The following is a 22138-nucleotide window of genomic DNA, read 5'->3' on the forward strand; positions in this document are numbered from 1 at the left end:
ATTAAGAAATTTTATTGCTTTGCCTTTCACATTTAAATCTTAAATTCACCCAGAATCAATTTCTATATTTGGTCTGAGGTGAGTCATATTTTCTTTTTTTCCAAATAGGTATCTAATTGTTCTGAAATAATTTATTGAAAAGGCCTTCCTTTCCTAATCCCTCAGAAGTGCCTTTAGTCATGTATCTAAATGTGTGTAAGTCAGTTTCTGAACTCTCTAATCCAGCGGTCACCAACCTTTCGGACCTCACAGACCACCAGTGGTCCGTGGACCACCGGTTGGTGACCGCTGCTAATCTATTCCATTGGTTTAATTATCTATCTTTGCACAAATACTCTATTGTCTTAATTACTTTACATGACTTTTTAATATATATTTTGTTAAGCAAATCCACCAATCTTGTTCTCCAAGAATATCTTGGCCATGCTTGGAAGTGCTTTACATATCCACATAAATAATAGAATCAGTTGGTCAATCTGCAAAATTTAAAAACCCTTTGGGATTTTGACTGTAATTGCTTTGAAACCATAAATCAATTTGGGGCAAATATCTTTATAGTACTAAATTGTCTCACTAGTTAACAGCATCTCCAAATCTACCTGTAATTTGAAAAATCACCTGACCTACCCCTTCCCACTCCCAATTCCTATTCCCAGAAGTAATTTACTTTAATTTCTAATATTTATGTGGATAGTTCTAAATAAAATGTTTATATTCTTTTTTTCTACATTTTTTTCCATTTTTAAAAGACATTATCCTTTGAATTCCTATCAGTAATTTGCCTCAGGGAATTCAGGGAATTGCCTGAGTGGAATATTCAGAATTTAAATTTATGTCTGTTTCCAGACCTATGTTCTCAACCACTAGCCATCTGACCTCTCAAAGGCAACATCTAGTTAACTGATATCAATAAATGAGTCCCTTTATTATATTTAGTGACTATAAAATATAACAAGCTAGATATGACAAGTAATGCTAAAAATTAGTAAGACATGGTCCCTACCCTCAAGGAAGTCAGAGTACACTGCAAAGGCACAAAGACACATAAATATATTGAATATAAATTGGGCTTTCATAACTACTTAATTAAAAATGCAAAAGGGGCTGTCAAAATTTGAGGGGCAGAGGGGAAGATTAATGATCTAAGAAAAGATTTTTGTGGGAGATTGGCCTTGAGCTACATCTCGGTTCAGGGACACCATACTTAACAGCATCCAACATACATCAAAGCATGATACTGAGACAGAACAGAATCTTAGTATATAAAAATTATCCTCACCAGTGAAGCCAAAAAACGAAGCACCTTGTTCTCATTCATCAGCATTTTAATAATATCTTTTTTCGGAGCTTTTGGAATGAGAACAAAACAATTCTGAGCAGAATCTTCGACTGGTCCAAAACCATTATAGGGAGGTAATTCCTGAAGAAATACAGGAAGCAAGAAGCAGATGCTATTTGTATTAAAAACTACAAAGTAACTAAGTTTCTTTGAAAAAACTAGAAAACATTTAAAAGATATTTCAATATTTAAAATGTAGTCAGAAAAAATAACACACTGCATATTCCATTCCTCTTATTATAGACTAGAGGCCCGATGCACAAAATCCGTGCAAGAGTAGGCCTTCCTTCCCCCGGTTGGAGGCACCGGCTTTCCTCTGGCACCTGGGACCCGGGCTTCCCTCCAGCTGCTGGCAGGCGCAGGCTTCACTCAGAGCCCTGGCTTTGTCCGGAAGGTTGTTTGGTCTAATTAGCATATTATGCTTTTATCATTACAGACTTTTTTTTGTTAATCCTCACCTGAGGATACGTTTTCCATTGCTTCCCAGAGAGAGTGGAAGGGAGGGAGGAACTGAGGATGGAGGCAAGAGGGGAAGAGAGAGAGAAACACTGACGAGAGAGAGACATATAACCAGGTGCTTCCTGCCCATGCCCTAACCCAGGGCAGGGAGCAAACCCACAAACCAGGTACATGCCCTTGACTGGGAATCGAACCCATGACCCTTTGATGTGCAGGTCAATACTCTAACCACTGATCAACACCGACCAGGGCTATTTATAGATTTTGTACCTTGATCATTCCTCATAGAGGTGACTGCTGATGCTACAAAGTAACTCTCAGGGCTACAGTGAAACTACTGCTGATGTTCACTGACCCCTTACCTGGCCCTACTCCCAGGCCCAATCCTGGCCCTTGTGACCATCCTAGCATGATTTTGTTAGTGGTGGAAGGGGGGAGTGGGGGGGAGTCCTTGTCCCCACCTGTTGCTCACGGAAGTGGAATTCTTGAGATATCTCAAAAAAGAGAATTTTCTGAGATTCATATGGTAGAATGAGTGATTTTTATTTTTTGTGGAATTACATCCCTGAGTTTCCAAGGCCCCCTCTCCCTCAGTCGTGCCATAGAAGTGTAGCTTTGGCTTTAGCAGGGCTAAAATCAGAGTCAGTGTCCAGAGTGTCCATTCCACGTTGGCACAATCCGATACAGCATCAGGATAGCTTAATTTGTGTTTCCTGCCACAGTCCATCAGTCCACTGCATGCGGGGTTTCCCGGGCCACATGGCTATGGAGGAAACAAGGGCGAAAGCAAGGAAGCAGGGGAGACAGTGCCCCATGAGCCAAGAGTCACAAAAGCAACATGAGGGCAAACTCCTTTAAGGGATGATGCAGCCCCACATTTTCATGGGCTTGTATTAGCCACACCCATTCTGTTCCCAGGTGTGACTGACAGGAACCTTCCCTAGTCATTCCAACTTCTCTGCGCATGCATCCATCTCCGCTTTGTTGGACCCCTTCTCCCTTCTCCCTGTGTTCTGCAGGGAATGGACCAGTGTTTCTCGAGAGAGTGTGAAATGGCAGCTTCCTGGTTAAGCTTCCCAAATGGCCAAGCTTATCATCTCTGGCTTCCCCCTTTGCTCCTGTCCTACTATTAATAACCATTAATTATAACGGTATCAACTTGGTTCATTTTCTCTCTTCCACATTTCTAATATTTTCATTACTTGAGTTTTGCCTCACAGAAGAGGGATGACAGCCGTACTTACTGAGAACTCTCCTTTCCTAGTGAAGGGGCAAACTCAAAATAAATTTCATTGGTGAGTAGTGTAGAAGTATATAGGATGCGCTTATATTTCTCATTCAGGTTCCACAAAGAGCTGAAAGCATCACTCTAGGATAGTGACGGTGAACCTTTTGAGCTCGGCGTGTCAGCATTTTGAAAAACCCTAACTTAACTCTGGTGCCGTGTCACATATAGAAATTTTTTGATATTTGCAACCATAGTAAAACAAAGATTTATATTTTTGATATTTATTTTATATATTTAAATGCCATTTAACAAAGAAAAGTCAACCAAAAAAATGAGTTTGCATGTTACCTTGGACACGCGTGTCATAGGGTCACCATCACTGCTCTAGGATGCTAGGATTTGCTTGTCTCGAAGCTTAAGTAGTTTTGAGGGTGTTATCCACTCTCTCATCAATACTAGCTAGAAAGCATCAGAGTTCTTTTCCTCTGATTCCTTGCTATGCTTTCTTAGCAAACTCAGCTTGTTCCTTGTTTTTCACTTGTACTAGTAGATACCTTCCCCAAATCTTTTTATAAATTATGTCCAGGCACTTTAACAAATTAGTCTATAAGATCCCTGGTCCATCTGTAATAGGGTACTCCCTCAAAACCCAGTAACTCTGCCACGCTCATTCAAGGTGTAGTGATCAGAACACTGACCCTGCATTCCACTTGCCAGGGCTGCAGTGATGTGATCATCATGGCTGGAATATGACAGAGGATCTGGTGGGTGGGCAATGACCTAATTTGCTCCAAGTGCAACACCACTGCTCAATGAATGTACAAGCTTTCATGGACAGAGGGATCTGTGTGAGATGCCAAATACTAGTAAGTTTTGCATTACTCTGGAGGCCAGGCAGAAATGCAGTGGTGGGATCTAAACTTGCTTTGCATCTGCAATAACACACAATGACAGCAGCCTGGTTGGGGGATGGGGGTGGAGGTCGAGAGATTTTGAAATAGGGAGATACCTGTAAGCCTCTGAGTGCCTTCCTCTCAAATTCCTTTTGTGTTTGACAAGATTCTACCTGCTTTTCCTGAATTGCACCTCATTTGCTCCGCTTGGAATGAAGACCTTCCCTAAATATCAGCCCATATACTTGGGAGTCCTGGCACCGGGCTTCTCATACTCCAAGTTACTGCCTGGGTCCTGTTTAAATCTAGATGAGCCACTTCTCTATGGACATTCTCACTCGTAGTTACTCCTCCTCTTATGATCCACCCACCAGAGTTTCTGTCCAGGCTTTCTAAACAAAGCAAGTATAACAATGAGCGTGAAAGTCCCATATCCTCTCACTTACTGCCTTTAGGGGACATTTCCATAGCAGATTAGCTCTCCTAATCCTTGGTTTCCTCTGCTGCCTCACCAGCATGTCTCCATATGGAGCCAGCTAGAGAGGGAAACACATCTGGCCATTGGACCCATGTTTACTTACTCCCAATCTAGCAGATCAGCCTGACCTATGAGTGTTGTGATTCTCAAACTGAATGTATCCCTTTCATATCCACTTCTGCCCCTGACCATTAGCTTGGCTCCAGCTTTACCCCTCTAGACCCTGCTACTGTGTCCCATCCCTGCTTTACAATTAAGTTGTTCAGGGTTTAAATGACCGAAGGGTCAAGACTAAGGAGAGCTAAATGTATTTGCAGTTTGGTAAGAGGAGCTCTCTTACTCATTTCCAACACAGACTTTTATTAAAAGGCAGAGAATTTATTTGTAATATAGAGAATTTACTGAAAATAAACTGACCAAACACTATAATTAATGTGCCATATATATGGAGGTAGCTAGTTTTAGTATACAGAGTGACTGATAGGCAAAACAAACATCTACGTAGTTCTTCACTTCTCTCTGCTCTCTATCCAAATCTCCCCATCCTTTACTTTCTTTGGAAGACAGGTTAAGAGGAAAAAAAGTATTATGGTAATGAAAGTGGAATGGAGAAGTATCCTAGGACTCAAAAGCTCTTATCAACTCAAAAGATGGATCAAAGGGTTCCAAAAGATGCACCACTGTTACAATCCCTCCCATCCCACCCCCTGCTTAGGTAAAGCTCACCCTTGCACTTTGCAGTATGACCTTGGGAAAGTCCCTTGGACCGCTATCTTATACTACACTTATCTGTAAACTAAAGTGGTGGAATAGTTGGCTTGATCAGAATCTAGATCTGTTCCCATGGTATTTTTTCATATATACTCCATCAAATGTTGCCAAAAATTTGAGGGTGAGGCACATTCAATGGTACAGAGTTCTATCAGAAAAAAAAACAACACCAACTGATAGCAAGAAGTGCAGTCATGTATCATAATGACAGAAATATGTTCCGAGAAAGGCGTCATCAGGTGATTTCAGCATCGTGTGAACATCATAGGGCACACTCACTCAAATCTAGGTGGTATAGCCAACTACACACCTAAGCTATATGGCATAACCTAGTCCTCCTGGCTACAGACCTGCAGAGCATGTGACTATACTGAATACTACAGGCAAGTGTAACAGTGGTATTTCTGTATTTAAACATAGATAAGGCCTAGTAAAAACATGCTATAAAGATAAAAAATGGTTCACCTGTATGCAACACTTACCAAGAACGGAGCTTGCAGGACTGGAAGTTGCTCTGGCTGAGTCAGTGAGTGAGGAGTGAATGTGAAGGCCTGCACATGACTGTACACTTTCCAAACACTGTACCCTTAGGCGATATTAAATTTATAAGAAGATATTTTTCTTCAACAATAATTTAATCTTAACTCACAATAATGTTTTTACTTTAAAAATTTTTGAATTTTTAAAAAAATTTCAACTCTTCTATGGAAAAACTTGGCTTAAAACACAAACTTTGTCCAGCTGTATAACAATATTTTTGTTTATATCTTTATTTTATAAGTTTTCTCTATTTTTAAATTTTTTCAGAACTTGTTTTGTTAAAAACTAAGACACAACTACACACATTAGCCGAGGCCTACACAGGGTCTGGACCTAAATATCACTGTCTTCTGCTCCACATCTGGAAGGTCTTGAGGGGCAGTAACACACATGGAGCTGTCCTCTACTCTGAGAGCAAATGCCTTCTTCTGGAACACTTTCTGCAGGACCCGCCTGAGGCTCTTCTTGAGGAGGTGTCACTGTTTTCAGAAACATGCCCATGATGGTTAGCTTGGGTTGTTTGTTTTTTACATCATAAATCTGCTTATAGACCAATAATGCATCATGAACATTCCTCTCTAATAATACAAACCTTTTGGTGTTGGGGGTCCATTTTTCAAACTTTCTAAGGAGTGTGTTGAGGTCTGCAAAAGCTTCTGCTAAAATCTTCACTGTGAATTTTCTTGGAGGTTCGTCTTTTTCTTCTCCTGCAGTTTCCTTTTCTCTTGCCTCTTCACCTACGCATTACAGTTCCAACAACTCTTCATTAGTTAATTTCTCAGGATCCACCTCTAGGAGCTCCTCAGTGTCATCTCATCCACACTCAGGCTAAAGTCATTTGCCATCTCAACCACAGTCTTCATTTTTGCAACATCCTCATCCTTGATAAAGCCTTTGAAGTCATGGGTGAATCTCCTGAGTGTCTTCTTCCAGATGCCATTCTTATACTCCTTGGTGACATCACCCCAAGTTCAAGTAAGGTTCTTGATGCAGTCAAAATGTTGTAATCCCTCCAGATTTACATCAATGACTTCCTCAGCTGCAGCGATAGCCTGGTTCAAGACCCTCCTCAGGTACTAGGCCTTAAAACCTGCTATAACTCCTTGATCCATTGGTTGCATCAAAAAGGGGGTTTTAGAGGGAGACATAGCACTTGGATACTGGGATGACTGTTACCGATAAAAGAAGGATGTTCAGGAGCATTATCAATAAGCAAAATCTTGAAGGGTATGTTATTCTCTAAACAGCACTCCATTTCAGAGCAATTCAGGAGGGCATCTTGGGAGAGGAGTTGAGTCACCCATGACTTCCATGTCCCTGTAGGAAACTGGCAATGTGTGCTTATCGATATGCTTGAAGCCCAGGGGTTCTCACTGTGCCAAATCACAAGGGTTTCGATTTGAAGCTGGCAATATTGCCCCTAAGCAAGACTGTTATTTTGTACTTTGTATAAAGCCTCGGAACCTGGCACTGACTTGGCCTCCTGTGGAAGGAAGTCCATTCATGCATCTGTTTCCAGAATATGGAGGTCTCATCCATATTGAATATTTGCTCTGGCAGATAATTTTGCTCCACAACCAGCGTATCTAGAGTTTCCAAAAATTCCTCAGCTGCCTTCACATCAACACTCACATTATGGAATGAATAACAATACTTGAATAATTTAAACCACCTAGAGCTAGTGATAAATTCACATCAAAGCTGGGACCAGCCTTTTCTTTCAACATCAAAAACAAATCTTTCGCTGTGCCTGTGATCCTAGTGGTGCCAAGAGGACATACTGCTGTGTCTACTCTTCCATCTGGGTCATTAGAAGTTTCTCCATATCTAACACAGGCCCTTCTCAAATTTTTGTTAGTCTCATTACCTTTGTTCTTGCTCTTCAAGATTGTAGCTATGGTGGAATGGGACATGCCTGACTGGAATGATGTAGCCATCACTAACTGTCTACCTTTGTAGTCTTTAATCATTTTCATTTTGCATCCAGATCAGTCACTGGCAACATTAGCAGTGGATTTGTATGCGTAGGGACCACAATGAGCAAAACGCCACAAGATTAATCACAAGAGAAAATGATGCAGTCAAGACGCGGTAAACACAAAATGTATCAGGCTGCTGCTGGCATAACACTGTTTTACAACAAACTTTATTTAAGTAGGTAGAACAAGTTCACTCTAAAATAATGATAAGAAGTTTAGTACATTGAAATTATAAGCTAGTGACACAGTCATTTACTATCATTACCTAGCCACATGTACATACATAACTGTATGAGCTGTAATTTTAAATGACTAGCAGTGCACGATTACAGCAGTGTCACCACAAACAAGTAAGTGATGTGCTGTGCTATGACATTATAATGCCACTTGGTGATAGGAATTTGTCACCTCCATTATAATCTTATGGGACCACTGTTGTACATGTGGCCATTGTTGACCCAAATATGACGCATGACTGTATTATTACCACCTACACCTGCTTCCAGAAGTTTTATTGCCCCTGAGAACTCACAGCATACACCAAATTCCAAATTCTTCTTTGCATTGTTTTAATGAAATGTTGGTTCCAAGAGGCTTGTTTAAGAGATCTTTTGGGATAGCAAACACATACTAATCAGGCAGTCTTCTTCAGTCTACTTCAAGAGACATACGTATACATACCTCTGATTTGCTGGGCACTGTTAGTTGCTAGGAGCACAAAGATGTACAGAATATAGTCCCTGCCCTCAAGGAATTTACAGCCTAGTTGAGAAAATGCATAATCAGGTATTTTAATGTAATAGATGAGTGCTCGTGGAGAGGCATAGAGCACCCCAGGAACACACAGGAGGTGGCCAGCCCTGCCTGGAGCTTCAGAGATACTCTCTTGGGAGAGAGAAAGCCTATACTGAGCTGTGAAGAATAAGAAAGAGTCGTGTGAAAAAAATGATGGAAAAGTGGTTTAAGCAGGTGAAGAGCATCGCAAAAGTCCAAGGGGGTAAATCAGAATGTAGCACCTGCAGAACCACACATTATTCAGTATAATGGAGGCTCAGGGCACACAGATAGGCAGCAAATGGGGAGAAGGTAAGGGCCTGGGCTGGAGCAACTCAATTCCATCCTGTTGTCTCTCTTTTGAAAAGAAACAGCCCGGCGACATTATTTTACACACACAGTGGCAACAGAAATGAGTCACAGGTCTGATCACCCTTCCTTATACATGAGCAACAGACAAAGAGGTTGTATGACTCACTCCTAATCCAAAAAGTTATAAAAACAATCACACTTTCAGTCCATGATACTGTTCTACCTTAATACTTCAGACACTTCTTGAATGTTTTGTATAATGTGTAATTTTTAAAATGTGCAATTCTCACTTGAAACTCTAAAATATGTGGCTGGGCCACTCTGAGGACTGAAGTTAACCATTTTACTATTTCAGTGCATTAAAAGCACCCTGAACTTACTATCATGTCAGAGTGGACTTCTGTGATGCTCAGAACTGAATTATGCAGTTCAGTGTGATTCTAAGGAAAGCTATGTTGCAATGAAAGAAAGTCATCTTCCAACATCTTCAGTTAATCAGTTTTTGTTGTGCTGTCAACCAGTTTTTCAGTGAAAGGGTTTGGTAAATAAGCAAGAAACAATGAAATGCCCTCAGGATCTGGAATGTGAAAAATGTCTTTTTAAAAAATCTAAATGAAAAAAATATTATAAAAGTAATGCAAGACTTGATATAAAATGAGAAATTAAAACCACACAGATTTTCTGGGTCAAGAAATACATAACATTTTATTTTGAATAAATTAAAATGATGACAAACTGACTTCAGAAAGTTTTTTTTCCTTACTTATCTATCATTTTTAAATATGTTATTATTGATTTTTACAGAGAGAGGAAGGGAGAGGGAGAGACAGAAACATCAATGAGAGAGAAACATCGATGAGGGAAACATGCGAGAGAAACATCAATGGGCTGCCTCCTGCATGCCCCCTCTAGGGGACTGAGCCCCAAACCTAGGCATGTGTCCTGACTGGGAATCAATTGATTCCCAGTCAGGACACATGCCCAGGTTTGGGGCTCAATCCTTTGGTGCATGGGACAGTGTTCAACCAGCTGAGCCGCTCCGGCCAGGGCAGAAAGGTTTTCCTTATTGGTCCTCCTTGAACAGTACATGAAAATATTTCTTCACGCAAGAGCAAACATAAGCTATCGCGAGTCTTTCAAAATCAAATAGATCCAAAACCTCATTATTTACATTCTATTTCTTCATCAATTAAGTTGCGGCTCTTTTCATATGTACATTAGCCATTTATATTTCTTCTTCTGTGAACTGCTCTATTTTATATGCTTTGTCCAGTTTCTTTTTTGTCTGTTTTTTGTTTTTTGGTTTTTTACTGGATATTCACCTGTCTTTTTTTTCCTTTTTCTTAAATTTTACATCAAAATATTAATTATCTCACTACACTCAGAACTAGCGTTCCATTACCTGTTTTACAGGAGGTTGTTCCTTCTTGCTTACGTCAATACACGGTAAATCAGAGATTCCAAACTTTTCTTTGTAATAGTGTCGAGTAAACGGATCACAATCGTAAATGAAGAAGGTTCTCCCGAGGATAGTGAGAGGCTTCCCAACGATGAAGTCCTTGGCAGTATACCATTCCAGCACCTCCTGATCGGAGATTTCCAGCACACACTTAGGGAAGTTCTCTAACAGAGAGCGGGGAGAGAGGAAAGAGGGAATGAGGATGGGACACACAGCAGCAGGGCATTCTTGAGAACCTGACGGAGTGCAGTGGTTGGCTCTGGTCAAGGGTCAGGGCCTCCTCTACATTCCCAGGGGAACACAGGCTGTGTACTTCCATCTGTTGACAGGACACATAAATAATACCCCAGATGGCTTTTGTAAAGTCTCTCTCCCATGTTCAGTTCCAACCATCACTACAGGTCACTGATCTTAACAGAATTAATGCTCAGGAGAAATCATCGCTGGAAAAAACAATAAAAGTCCTTGTGTAAAAAAAAAAAAGTCCTTGTGTAGAGTATTAGATCTAGAAGGAACCCAACAAATTATCAGTGATCACATATACCATGTACTAGGTACACTACTAAATACTGAGATTACAACAATTAACAATATAAACAACATTCCTGTCCTGATGAAGAAAGCATTCTGTTTGAAGTGACAGATATTAACAATTACACAAATAAATGGCTTCATTTCAATTGTGATCACTGCTGTTGGGAGAGTGTGACCTAGTCCTGTGACAGGAGGCAGGGACAGTGAGCAAGATGATTACAGTGATCCCTACATCTGGGGAATCAACACATTTTTAAAATGTAAAATCAACCTTGCTTTTTTGGAATAAATCCAATTTTGTCACACTGTTTTATGAGACTTAGTTGGAAACCATAAGGTAGTCAATCAGTTCTGGTAAAGTATCACACTGCATAGCTTTAACACAAAGCTTGGCCTCAGAACTCTGGTCTCAGGAGGTAGGAGAGGCAGACTGGCATTCTCTTGTTAACTGCTAAGATGGGAAAACAGAAAAGGAGGCTAACATTCTGCTATATCACACAGAAAGGGATGAATTCTAGCCTTTGATCTTGCTACAAGAAGGGCTGGTATTTTCCCAACCAGGCATCTTAAAAGCCCCTCCTCCCAGTGTGCAGTGCCTAACCCTACTAGATCCCTTTGAGTTACCCCAGTAAGTGATGGGCAATGGGGACACAGCTCGTGACTCCATGAGTTTTCCTCAGTAAACAAGGTTCTGAGAGATCTGGGTGTCTGTGTGTGTGTGTCTGTGTGTGTGTTCCAGCCATTTATCCTTGTTTGCCCAACAATTACCTTTTTCATATAATGTTGGGTTTATCTTACTGATATGATGTTTAGGATTTCTGCACACATGTTCATGAGTGAGACTGTAGTTCTTTTTTCTCATGGTGTCTTTGTTTTTTTTTAACAATGAATGAATTAAGTTCTTTTTCTTTTCTATGAGTTTATATGAAGCTTGAAATTATATGTTCTTTATATATTTGGCACCCAGCTGTGCCAGAGCCTTCTTTAGTCACTCTAGCTCCCATTTCTTCTTCTGAGCTCTGGCTACATGGCATAACTAGTTATATAATCAGATAGTCTTGGACACTTGTGTTATTGTTTAATGGCTTTGTGTACTAATGTGACCTGTTTCCCCAGTCACTAGAAGGGACTTAAGGACAAGGGTTCTAGGTCTGAAAGTTACATTTTTATTTTATCCTCCACAGCACTTAGCACATGAACTAGTTCCCATAGCAGACATGTAACTCTTGTTTAACTGAATTTAGTAAGAATCATCCATTGGATAAATGACTTTGAGAGTCAATTAAATATCAACTCTACACTCCTTCTAGTTAAAGGAATTATTTACTTCGCTGATGGAAGCTTAGCTTTTTCTATCCTGCTGCATAACTAACAATAACTTTTACAAAAACATATGTTTCCTACCTCTTAAAAGAACCCTTCACATGTTAACATGCTGCCTCTCCATGTAACTGATGAAAACTTTGTTACAATTTGGGAAGTTATAGAACAGGATGATTAGTGTTATTTTTATTAAATTGACTGGAGTGACATTGGTCAACGTGAACATACAGGTTTCATGTGTGAGTTCTATGTTAAAAATCTGTATATTGGCCCTAGTTGGTCTGGCTCAGTGGATAGAGTGTCGGCCTGCGGACTGGGGGGGCCCGGGTTCGATTCCGGTCAAGGGCATGTACCTTGGTTGCGGGCACATCCCCCGTGGGAGGTCTGCAGGAGGCAGCTGATCGATGTTTCTCTTTCATCGATGTTTCTAACTCTCTATCTCTCTCCCTTCCTCTCTGTAAAAAATCAATAAAATTTATTAAAAAAATAAAAAATTAAAAAATCTGTATATTGCACCATGTGCCCATCACCCAAAGTCAAATCTTCTCCTCTCACCTTACATTAGCACTTCTCTCCCCACCCCCATCCCTCTGGCAACCACCACACTACTGTTTGTGTTTATAAAATTCAGTTTTATATTCCACATATGAGTAAAATCATATGGTTCTTAGCTTTTTCTGACTGACTTATTTAGCGAATGAGGGTTCCCTTTTTCCCACAATCTCTTCAATACTTGTTGTGCTTGTCTTGTTGATAATGGCCACTCTAACAGGTGTGAGGTGGTATCTCATCATAGTTTTGATTTGAATTTCCCTAATTGCCAGCGAGGTTGAGCATCTTTTCATATATCTATTGGCTGTTGTATGTCTTCTTGGGAAAGATGTATTTTCAGGTCCTCTGCCCACTTTCTATTGTATTGTTTATTTATTTGGTGTTGAGTTTTATGAGTTCTTTATATATTTTGAAAATTAAACCTTTGTCAGAGCTACTATTTGCAACTACCATCTCCCATCTGGTTGGCTGCCTATTTGTTTTGTTGTCTGTTTCTTTTGCTGTGCAGAAGCTTTTTAGTTTGATATAGTCCCATTGGTTTATTTTTGCCTTTCCTCCCCTCTCCTTTGGGGTCAAGTTCAAAAAATGTTCTCTACAACGCCGGTCCGTAAGTTTGGTACCTATAGTTTCTTCCATGTAACTTATTGTTTCAGGTCTTACATTTAGGTCTTTGATCCATTTTGAATTAATTTTTGTACATGGGGACAGAACAGGATGATTATATATTGAGAATTTTAGATGTAGGCCACATGAATAAAGCAGAGACAAGCGTGGAACCTGAGAGTTCAAGGAACTCGGTTTTAGTGACACTTTTTTTCAAGGTCTGCTGACATTTCCATTCTTTCTTTTAATTTACTGTAAATCTAACTTTTATCAGTTCCAGATGGCAGAAATTTCAGGCTCATTTAAGCAATCTGAAAGGCCAAAATTAGTACCTCAGTCCTAATGTCTTAGGACTCTAAGAGGGCTGGATAGTAGGCTATATATAAGAATATGACAGGCAGCAGCCAAACTCTGTTGAACCAGGGCACAGATCCAGTTGTTGCTAGCACGGAATACAATCTGTGTTAGCAATTATTCTCAGTTTTTCAAAAAAAAAGAGATTTAAATGTTAACTCTTAATTTAAAACAATTTTACTCCCTTTTATTCTCTTCACCAATCTCACTCTCTTCTACCTCGCAAGCAACCATTCTAACGTGCAGCTTTTTTTATTTTAGTGTATTATGTATATTGTTTTGTGTGTATTTTACTTTATGCAAACGTTATTGCATTATACATCTCTTTTTACTTTTTTTCTACACAGCACTATGTATTTAAGATGCACCTATTTGCTTTCTTGTACATTCTGTTTATTGCATCTAACACTACATATCTATCAAGGTATACCTTCATCACATTTTGTTTATCCACTCTCCCAATGATAGAAATCTCCAACTCCTTACCCCCAAATAACACTGCATTCTTTTTAAACACTGTGCAGGCCAAGAATTTAGCCTTCAGACAGCCACTTTGTTTATAACCTTTAAGACAAACCTCTTGCTCAATACCTGGAATTTCTTATCTCCTAACTCCCCCAAAAAATCAATGAAGATTTACAGAGTTCTGTCAGCCATCCAACCATGAGATATGTCATATGCCACCAATATGGCATTTTTATAATAGAACATTCTTTTTAAAATATATTTGTATTGACTTCAGAGAGTAAGGGAGAGGGGGAGAGATTTAGAAACATCAATGATGAGAGGGGATTATTGATTGGCTGCCTCCTGCACATCCACTGGGCATGTGCCCTGACTGGGAATCGAACCATGACCTCCTGGTTCATAGGTTGATGCTCAGCCACTGAGCATGCACACCAGCCAGGCAAAGACAACATTCTTAACTACAAAGTCAATAACTAAAGCAAGCCTACGTATCGCAGAGAAATACTGATGTAAGGCAGGTGCCACCTGCGTTTTGTTGTGGCCTCACTCTCCAGTCCACTAGGTTCCTTTGCACCAGCAAAGAAAGAGCAAGCGTTCACACAGTGGTGCTATACTCTATGAGCCACACACATGCCTTTTCCAATCCTAAGTCATCCCACATAGAAACTCCTTTTGTCACAGAGTTGAGGCAAGAAGCAAAGTAAAAAAAGCACATAAGGAAATGAAAAGCTGTATCTGTAAATGAAAAAGCTTGTTTCAGAAATGCACAAAAATCTGATATTAAGTTGCGTTAGTTCAGAAGCCTTGATCTCCCACACTTTCATGAATCTCCCACTGCTGTTTTGTTTTTGTTTTCTGACTTGGATATCATTCCTCTCTACCAGACCATTTCAGAGTGGAGCCTGAATCAAGGAGGCAAGTAAAGGACAAAAATTAAGGGAAAGCAGTTTTTAGTCCCTTTAAGAACACACCAAGAGCCTCCTAAGTGTAAAGGGAAATGACCACACTGGTCATTTAGAAACTCCTCTAAAATCCAAAAAAAGGTCCAATTATCAGAAAATGAACCAAACCATACGTACTTGCATCCACCAAAATCTTGGGCATACGCTGGCGGTTCATCAGGACCGGGAAGGGATCATGCCCATCATTCCGTTCATGGATCTCTCGAATTTCTACTGTATCATCCATAAGATAGTAATGAATGATGTACTTCCGACATTCACCAAACATGCTGTCTGTATCATCCCAGATTGCATAGAATCGAAGAACCTTTGAGAAATCCAAAGTAGTGACTTAAATACTAATTCTATAAGTGGAGAGTTTAACTTAGCTACTTTGGCATTCATATATCAGACAATAATGAAGAGATTAATTAGGAAGACAATGAAGCAATCTCAAATGGTTAAAAAAAGAGAAATTTTTACCAAACATACAAAAACGTCTGAAATTATATATCAGATATCAATAGCTGGAAAATATTAATAGGCTTATAAATCTGTGCTGAGAAAAAATATTCATTTTGACCCAAAAATATTAGTTAGGTAAAGAGAAGTTGAATTAAAAGAGCAATGGATCCTTTATACAGTTACTAATAAAGGTGCATGTGAATGATTTGTATGTAATTAATATGGAAAGAATTTTCATTTACTCATTAGTCTTTTTTTAGTTTTATCAACACATATCTTCTAGTAATATCAACAACACAATCTTTAAATTCAAAGTAATAACAGATATATGATTGATATAAAGAACATCCTTAAAAAGACTATGATAGTGTTAGGTAAAATTTTCTGAACTAAAAGGAATTACATTTCTGAGAGAAAAAAAGCAGCAAAGAAGCATTGAGGATGATCTTTCCCTTCAGCACAGACTGAAATCTCCTACACACCATGCCCACCAGGGGGAGCACAGGAAGGCTGGAAAAGAGTTGGAAAATACCCAGAACATTCTGTACTCACACATTAACATAAAACTTAACAAGAATCATCTGTAATGGAATGCTTCTGTGAAATTACTATTTGAACATTAGAAATCTACTTATATGCAAAATAAATAATCCATTTAAGGTGTCCCAAAGGATTCTGTTGAGGTTAACTCACATTTGGGAAATAAGTAGCCAGCTGGAAATATAAAGTGGAAAGATGTAGCTCAGGAATGCTCTAAGATTTAAAGGTTTGGTGGAAGTCGTAAGACTTACTTCCACCATCTTCTTTGGATCTCTATAAAACTTTGGCATTCCTAGCCCTCTAACTCTAGATAAAATCCGAAAAATAGCACTGTATCCAAATGGTTATATTATAGGTGTGGTGTTTCAAAACACACACACACCAAAATAGTTTGCTAATAAACATTTCCACACTTGGAAACGAGTTAACTTACCAAGGTGCCTGAGTCACTTACTTGTTTGTCAAAGGTGAGAAACTGCTTGAGTTGATCAAAGTCCGATGGAGTGACATACTGATGAAGAGGCCGTTTCCGAAGTTCTGTGTAAGGATCCAGAGCCATCTTCCCAGGTGGATTTAATTCAATTCCTTGGCTTTCCAAAAATTCCTAAATAATTCAAAATTAATACTGATCACCTTTCTTGAAGCTTCTTTAAGTATTAACTGATGGAATAAAAATAAGTGTAATAATTTCTATACCACTGCCAGGGTTAACCATTAATTTCCACATTGAGCATGTATTCACAGTACTGAGCCTCCAATTGACCCAACTCAATAATGCAGACAATACCTGATTATTACCTTAAGTGTTCTATATTACAAAAATGACGGGCAATATGAGAAGCTCCAAATATAACCTCAGATCAATGGAATTTAGTCAGGTGCCTGAGCACAGAGTAAGGATTACTTACATACATAAATCTGAAACCTAACCAGTTTCAAATATTTAATTCACATCAGGTATAGGGACAAACCGCACAATGGCAAAGTTCAGCTGAAATCAAATTCCCAACTTTCCAACTCATTTAAAACAAGTCTATGATTAGGTCTCCCCTGCAAAATAAAAAAAAAGCAAGCATGCCCACTGGTTTAGACCAGAAAATGTTATAGCAAAACAGGAAAGGCAAATCAAATGCTCACATCTCACCAGAAAAAAAGTTAAGGAAAGCATTTGAACTTGACTTGATTTTGAATTCTATTCTGCTAATTATGTGTAAATATAGTACTATTTTCAGAGTCACTATATTTTTTAATACAACGTGACATTTCTTTTTAAAAGAACCATAATGGATTATGCTTTTTTGAGAATCAGAAAAGAACAACTTCATGGGTTCTGTTTATATTCTGGAACTAGAAATTAACCTAAAATCTAGGTTTCTTTGGGGAATTGTGTAGTTTGCTTTTGGAGAATTCAATAGAAAATATATAGAACACAGGACCAAAATATTTGGGTTCTAGTATTAGCTCTGCACTAACTTGCTTGTAATCTTAGTATTTAAAGTTTACTAGGCAGTCTCCAATATTCTTTCAATATTAAAATATTATGAATTTTAATGTCTACTAAATCAACTAAGTTGGAGATACTGACTGGCAATAAAAATTCTCCTCTCCTTTGAGGTGGTGTATTAGTGTAGCAGGATTATTGGTTGAGATACTTAATGTGTTGTACTCCTTTCTATTGCTTTCAACAGATAACCAGGCCCTTTGTTAACCTTACCTTAGGAATTTGGGCAGGAATTGAAAAACTTCCTACGGATGACAGTACTTCCTGTCTCTTAGATAAAGCCTAAACTCTTTGATGAGATTATTTTAAAGGAGGGGAGAGAGGGGAATGTCTTTGAGGGCAAGAGAAGAGAAAGGGGGAAATTCCCCCAGACTGGAAAACAGACGCAGTTGGTGGTTCTCAGAATAGCAATACTGTACACGTGATCTGCAGGGATGCTCCGAGCACCTGTGCAGCCAGGTACATTTAATCTCAGGCGTTCGGAGTTCCAGTGTCTTACCTAGCACCAAACATCAGAAGCCCTGCCTATAGGACTCCTTTAAGTCTGGGAATGCTTCCTTGTTCTTAGGGCTTGAAAACTTTGGCAAAGCTGAGGGTGAATAGAAATACGAGCTTAGTTGGACTGGGCCTCAAGTAGGTTTTAAGTCACTTTTTAATATATTTTTTGCACATCGGCATTTGTGCAAAAAATAGAGTTCATATCTACTTTACTAGCAGTAATACTTTAGTGAAGAGCCCGGCCAGTGTGGCTCAGCAGTTGAGTGTCAACCCAGGAACCAGGAGGTCGCTGGTTAGATTCCCAGTCAGGGCACATGCCCCGGTTGTGGGCTTGATCCCCAGTGTGGGGCAGGCAAGAGGCAGTTGATCGATGACTCTCTCTCATCATTGATTTTACTATCTCTCTCTCCCTCCCCCTTCCTCTCTGAAATCAATAAAAATATTTTTTAAAAATACTTTAGTGAAGATAAATTCTATTATCTCTGATTTCTGGAGCTTTATTTTTTAATGTGTTCAGTTCGTTCTGTCTATAGGACCAAACATTTATTTGTAGTAATGAGGAGGGGTTAGAAGGGATGGTGGTGATGATGATATGTTTAAGGAGAGGTGGTTTCTTATTCAAATCACACCCTAAAGACAGCTATCTTCCTTATCCATCCACAGGTCCGGCCCTAATGAAAACCACTAAATTAAACAAAATGCATACATTTTAAACTGTTTAAGGAGCCAACTTCTCACATAACAGATCAATTACTGAAAACACAATTCAATCTAATTATCAGTGCCCGATATACACAGCTCTAGTTTATTATCAGTCATTACAATATTCACAAATTCTGTATTTGCAAATTTACCTACTTCCTAAAATTTATTTGTCTTTCAGACATGCATGCAGTGATGAAAATCTGAGTTGCCTAATGCACACATTCATAGCTGAGGTTGAACAAAGTGACATTCTCGGTGTTTCAGCTTTTGTATTGAAAAAGTATCCTTTTTGTGGTCTCTTTAGTGCCACTTTTTCTCACTTTGTGCATTTGTTGATGATTTTGCTGTTTAAAATGCCCCAACCTTAGTGCTGACGTACTGTCTCATACTCTACATGAAAGAAAGCTGTGATATGTACTTAATGTCACTAAACTATACATCTAAAATTGTTAAAATGATAAATTTTATGTTATGTATATTTTACCACAATTTTTTAAAAGTCAGGCTGATGTCCCTGAAGGAGGAAATACATGTGTGAGATAACCTTCATTCAGGTGTGAGTTTGATGTTAATGAATCAACAGTATATTCTAAATGTGGCATTCTGAAACAGAAACACATTAAACAAGTTTATGTATCCAATGGGTTGATGAAAACGTGGTGACCAGAGACTTGTAGGAACCTAACCCTGTATTTCTCCTTGGAGCAATGGTGCAGTGTTTGCTAATGAAGTGTTTCTGGTAACTATAGAACAAAACTACCATGAATATTAAAAACTGACTGTTGCTGAAACCGGTTTGGCTCAGTGGATAGAGCGTCGGCCTGTGGACTGAAGGGTGCCAGGTTCGATTATGGTCAAGGGCATGTACCTTGGTTGCAGGCACATCCCCAGTAGGAGATGTGCAGGAGGCGGCTGATCAATGTTTCTCTCTCATCGATGTTTCTAACTCTCTATTCCTCTCCCTTCCTCTCTGTAAAAATATCAATAAAATATATATTTTTAAAAAAGAACTGATTGTAACTGGTTTAGATCAATTGCTCAGTGATCAATTTGCAAATGTTCAAATTGTTCAGAGAGACACAACTGTAAAAATAAACTTAATAACTCAACTTAAAGTAACATTTTCTAATTTCTCATTTTTGGTACAATTCTGAAACTGCCTATGATTTAAAGGACCTAAAAAACCTAAGAAATGACAGAACAAAACATGCTTGAAGGGGACAATATCTCAAAGATGGTCTAGCACCTCAATCTTCTGTAGAATTTTTCTCTGTTGCTTTGGGATGACACAAGTGCCGTGGCTCCTTTTCTTACTTCCTTGAGGTCTTTGTTCACCTGTCACCTTATCTGTGAGGCCTTCCCTGACCAGCCTTCATATAGAGCAACTCCAACTTCCATCCCATTTACTCTGATTTAGTTTCTTCGATAGCTCTTATAAGCATCTGACACATTATAAATTTATTTATTGTTTCCTCCTCCAACCAGAATGTAATCACCTCCATAAGGGCAATTCTTTATACTTGGCACCTATGACAGTGCCTGGCACATAGCAGGCACTCAATAAGTATTTGCTAAATAAATTACTAAATTAAAAAGATAAATGAGTGAATTCATAAGAGCTCAGTGCATGGTAAAAACTAATTTTATCTGGCATTAGGTAACATGAGATTAAAGGAATAAAATAACTGAGAAACTATATTTGCTTCTAGTGCTTTTATTTTTAAAAAATATATGTTTTTATTGATTTCAGAGAGGAAGGGAGAGGGAGAAAAAGACAGGAACATCAATGATGAGAGCGAATCACCGGTCAGCTGCCTCCTGCAAAACCCCAATTAGGGATTGAACCCAAAACCCCAGCATGTGCCCTGATCAGAAATCGAACTGTGACCTCCTGGTTCATAGGTTGACGTTCAACCACTGAGCCACATGCATACATTTTGTGCTTTTAAAAAAGGTGGTCTCTCTCTGTCTATGGTAAGAAAATCCATATTTATGAAATAGAGAAAGCAGAAGATTTTTGTCAATATAAAAAAAAGTGTTGTCCTTTAAAAATGGTTTTATTTCAGGAATTCTTTAGAGAGCAAGTGTCCCTATTATATAGCAAGTATGATTTACAGGAAAAAAATATAAATTACACAGAAAAATTTAGGCTCATATCTGCTAATAGAGATAGTACTATTTTTGTGAACTCAAACTTCAGGTACATTGTCCAATGCATCTTTCCTATTTCCACCCCATCAAGGGTGCTACCTCTTCTACTCGCTATTTGAACTGGTATGTAAATTGGTTTCTTATCAAAGGCTTCAGCTATGATGGAAGTTAATTTTATTTGAATGGCTATGTTTCAATATCATTGTGAAAAAATGATATCACTGCATAGTTTTGGCACATACACAAATACCAAATCAACCTATATAATAATCCATACAAGGCAGATTATCTTACTCTAATAAGTGATATGTATCCTTCCATAAATTAGAATGCCTCAGAGACCACAACTTCCAAAAATATATACTATACCTGTGTGAATCCATCACAGTCAACAATGTGGAAAGTTCTGCCATAAACTGTAATGTTTATTCCTCGGTTTAGGTCTTTCCAATGGTAATGGTCTCCTCGGTCGTTCTTGGGTAAGCGCTGACGTTTGATCAGCTTGCCTTGAGGGATCCCAGAGTTTTCCACAAGGGGCTCCATGACTGACATGCTGTCATCTTCCAGGTAGTAGTAAATGTGCACTTGACGGATCCTATAGTGTTCGTCAGTGGACATAGAAACATCTTCTTGAAAATAGGCATCAAACTTCAGTACCTATAACACATAAGGGAAGAAAAAATGGTGTTGTATTAGTTTCTCATCCAGAAAATGTCAAGTACCCTCCTGTAAAGAGAAATCTCACAGAGGGATTTGAATATTCATCACTCCTATCTACTAAATCAAAGATTGCCAAATTATGGTCCATGAGTTAAATATACCCGTCACCTGCTCTTGTATACAGACTAAGAATGTTTTTTTTTACCTACTTAGGTGATTAAAAATCAATAGAATAAAATTTCACAACACATAGAAATTATATAAATTACACAAATAATTTAACATTTATTTGCTAATGGCTGCTTTCCCATTACAAGGGCAGAGTTGTGAGTAGTTGTGATCGAGAGACCATTTGGGCTGCTGCTATGGTCTGAATTGTGTCCCAAATTTATATTGAAGCCCTAACCCTCGATGTGACTATATTTGGAGATAGAGTCTTTACAAGTAATTAAGCTTAAATGAGGTCCTAAGGGTGGGGACACTAATCCAATGGAAATAATGGCATTCTCCCCTGCCCCCACTCTCAGCACATACCGAGGAAAGGCCATGTGAGGCCAAAGCAAGAAGGCAGCTGCCTGCAAGTCAGGAAGAGAGCCCCCATCAGAAACCAA

The 22138-nt window shown here is 38.9% G+C and overlaps 1 protein-coding gene across 1 annotated transcript in view; it reads right to left on the reverse strand.

Moving 5' to 3' along the window:
• Window positions 1-22138, reverse strand: part of EFHC1 (EF-hand domain (C-terminal) containing 1) — a 62228-nt gene that overhangs the window by 19898 nt on the left and 20192 nt on the right. Inside the window, exons 3-7 of the mRNA XM_006765696.2 lie at window positions 21237-21524; window positions 16467-16616; window positions 15146-15335; window positions 10176-10396; window positions 1280-1420 (exon numbers count right to left, since the gene is read on the reverse strand). Coding sequence (XP_006765759.1) covers window positions 1280-1420; window positions 10176-10396; window positions 15146-15335; window positions 16467-16616; window positions 21237-21524 — 990 coding nt within the window. The remainder of the gene's footprint in view (window positions 1-1279; window positions 1421-10175; window positions 10397-15145; window positions 15336-16466; window positions 16617-21236; window positions 21525-22138) is intronic.

This window comes from Myotis davidii, unplaced genomic scaffold, assembly GCF_000327345.1.
Source record: "Myotis davidii unplaced genomic scaffold, ASM32734v1 scaffold240, whole genome shotgun sequence".
Taxonomy (NCBI): Eukaryota; Metazoa; Chordata; class Mammalia; order Chiroptera; family Vespertilionidae; genus Myotis; species Myotis davidii.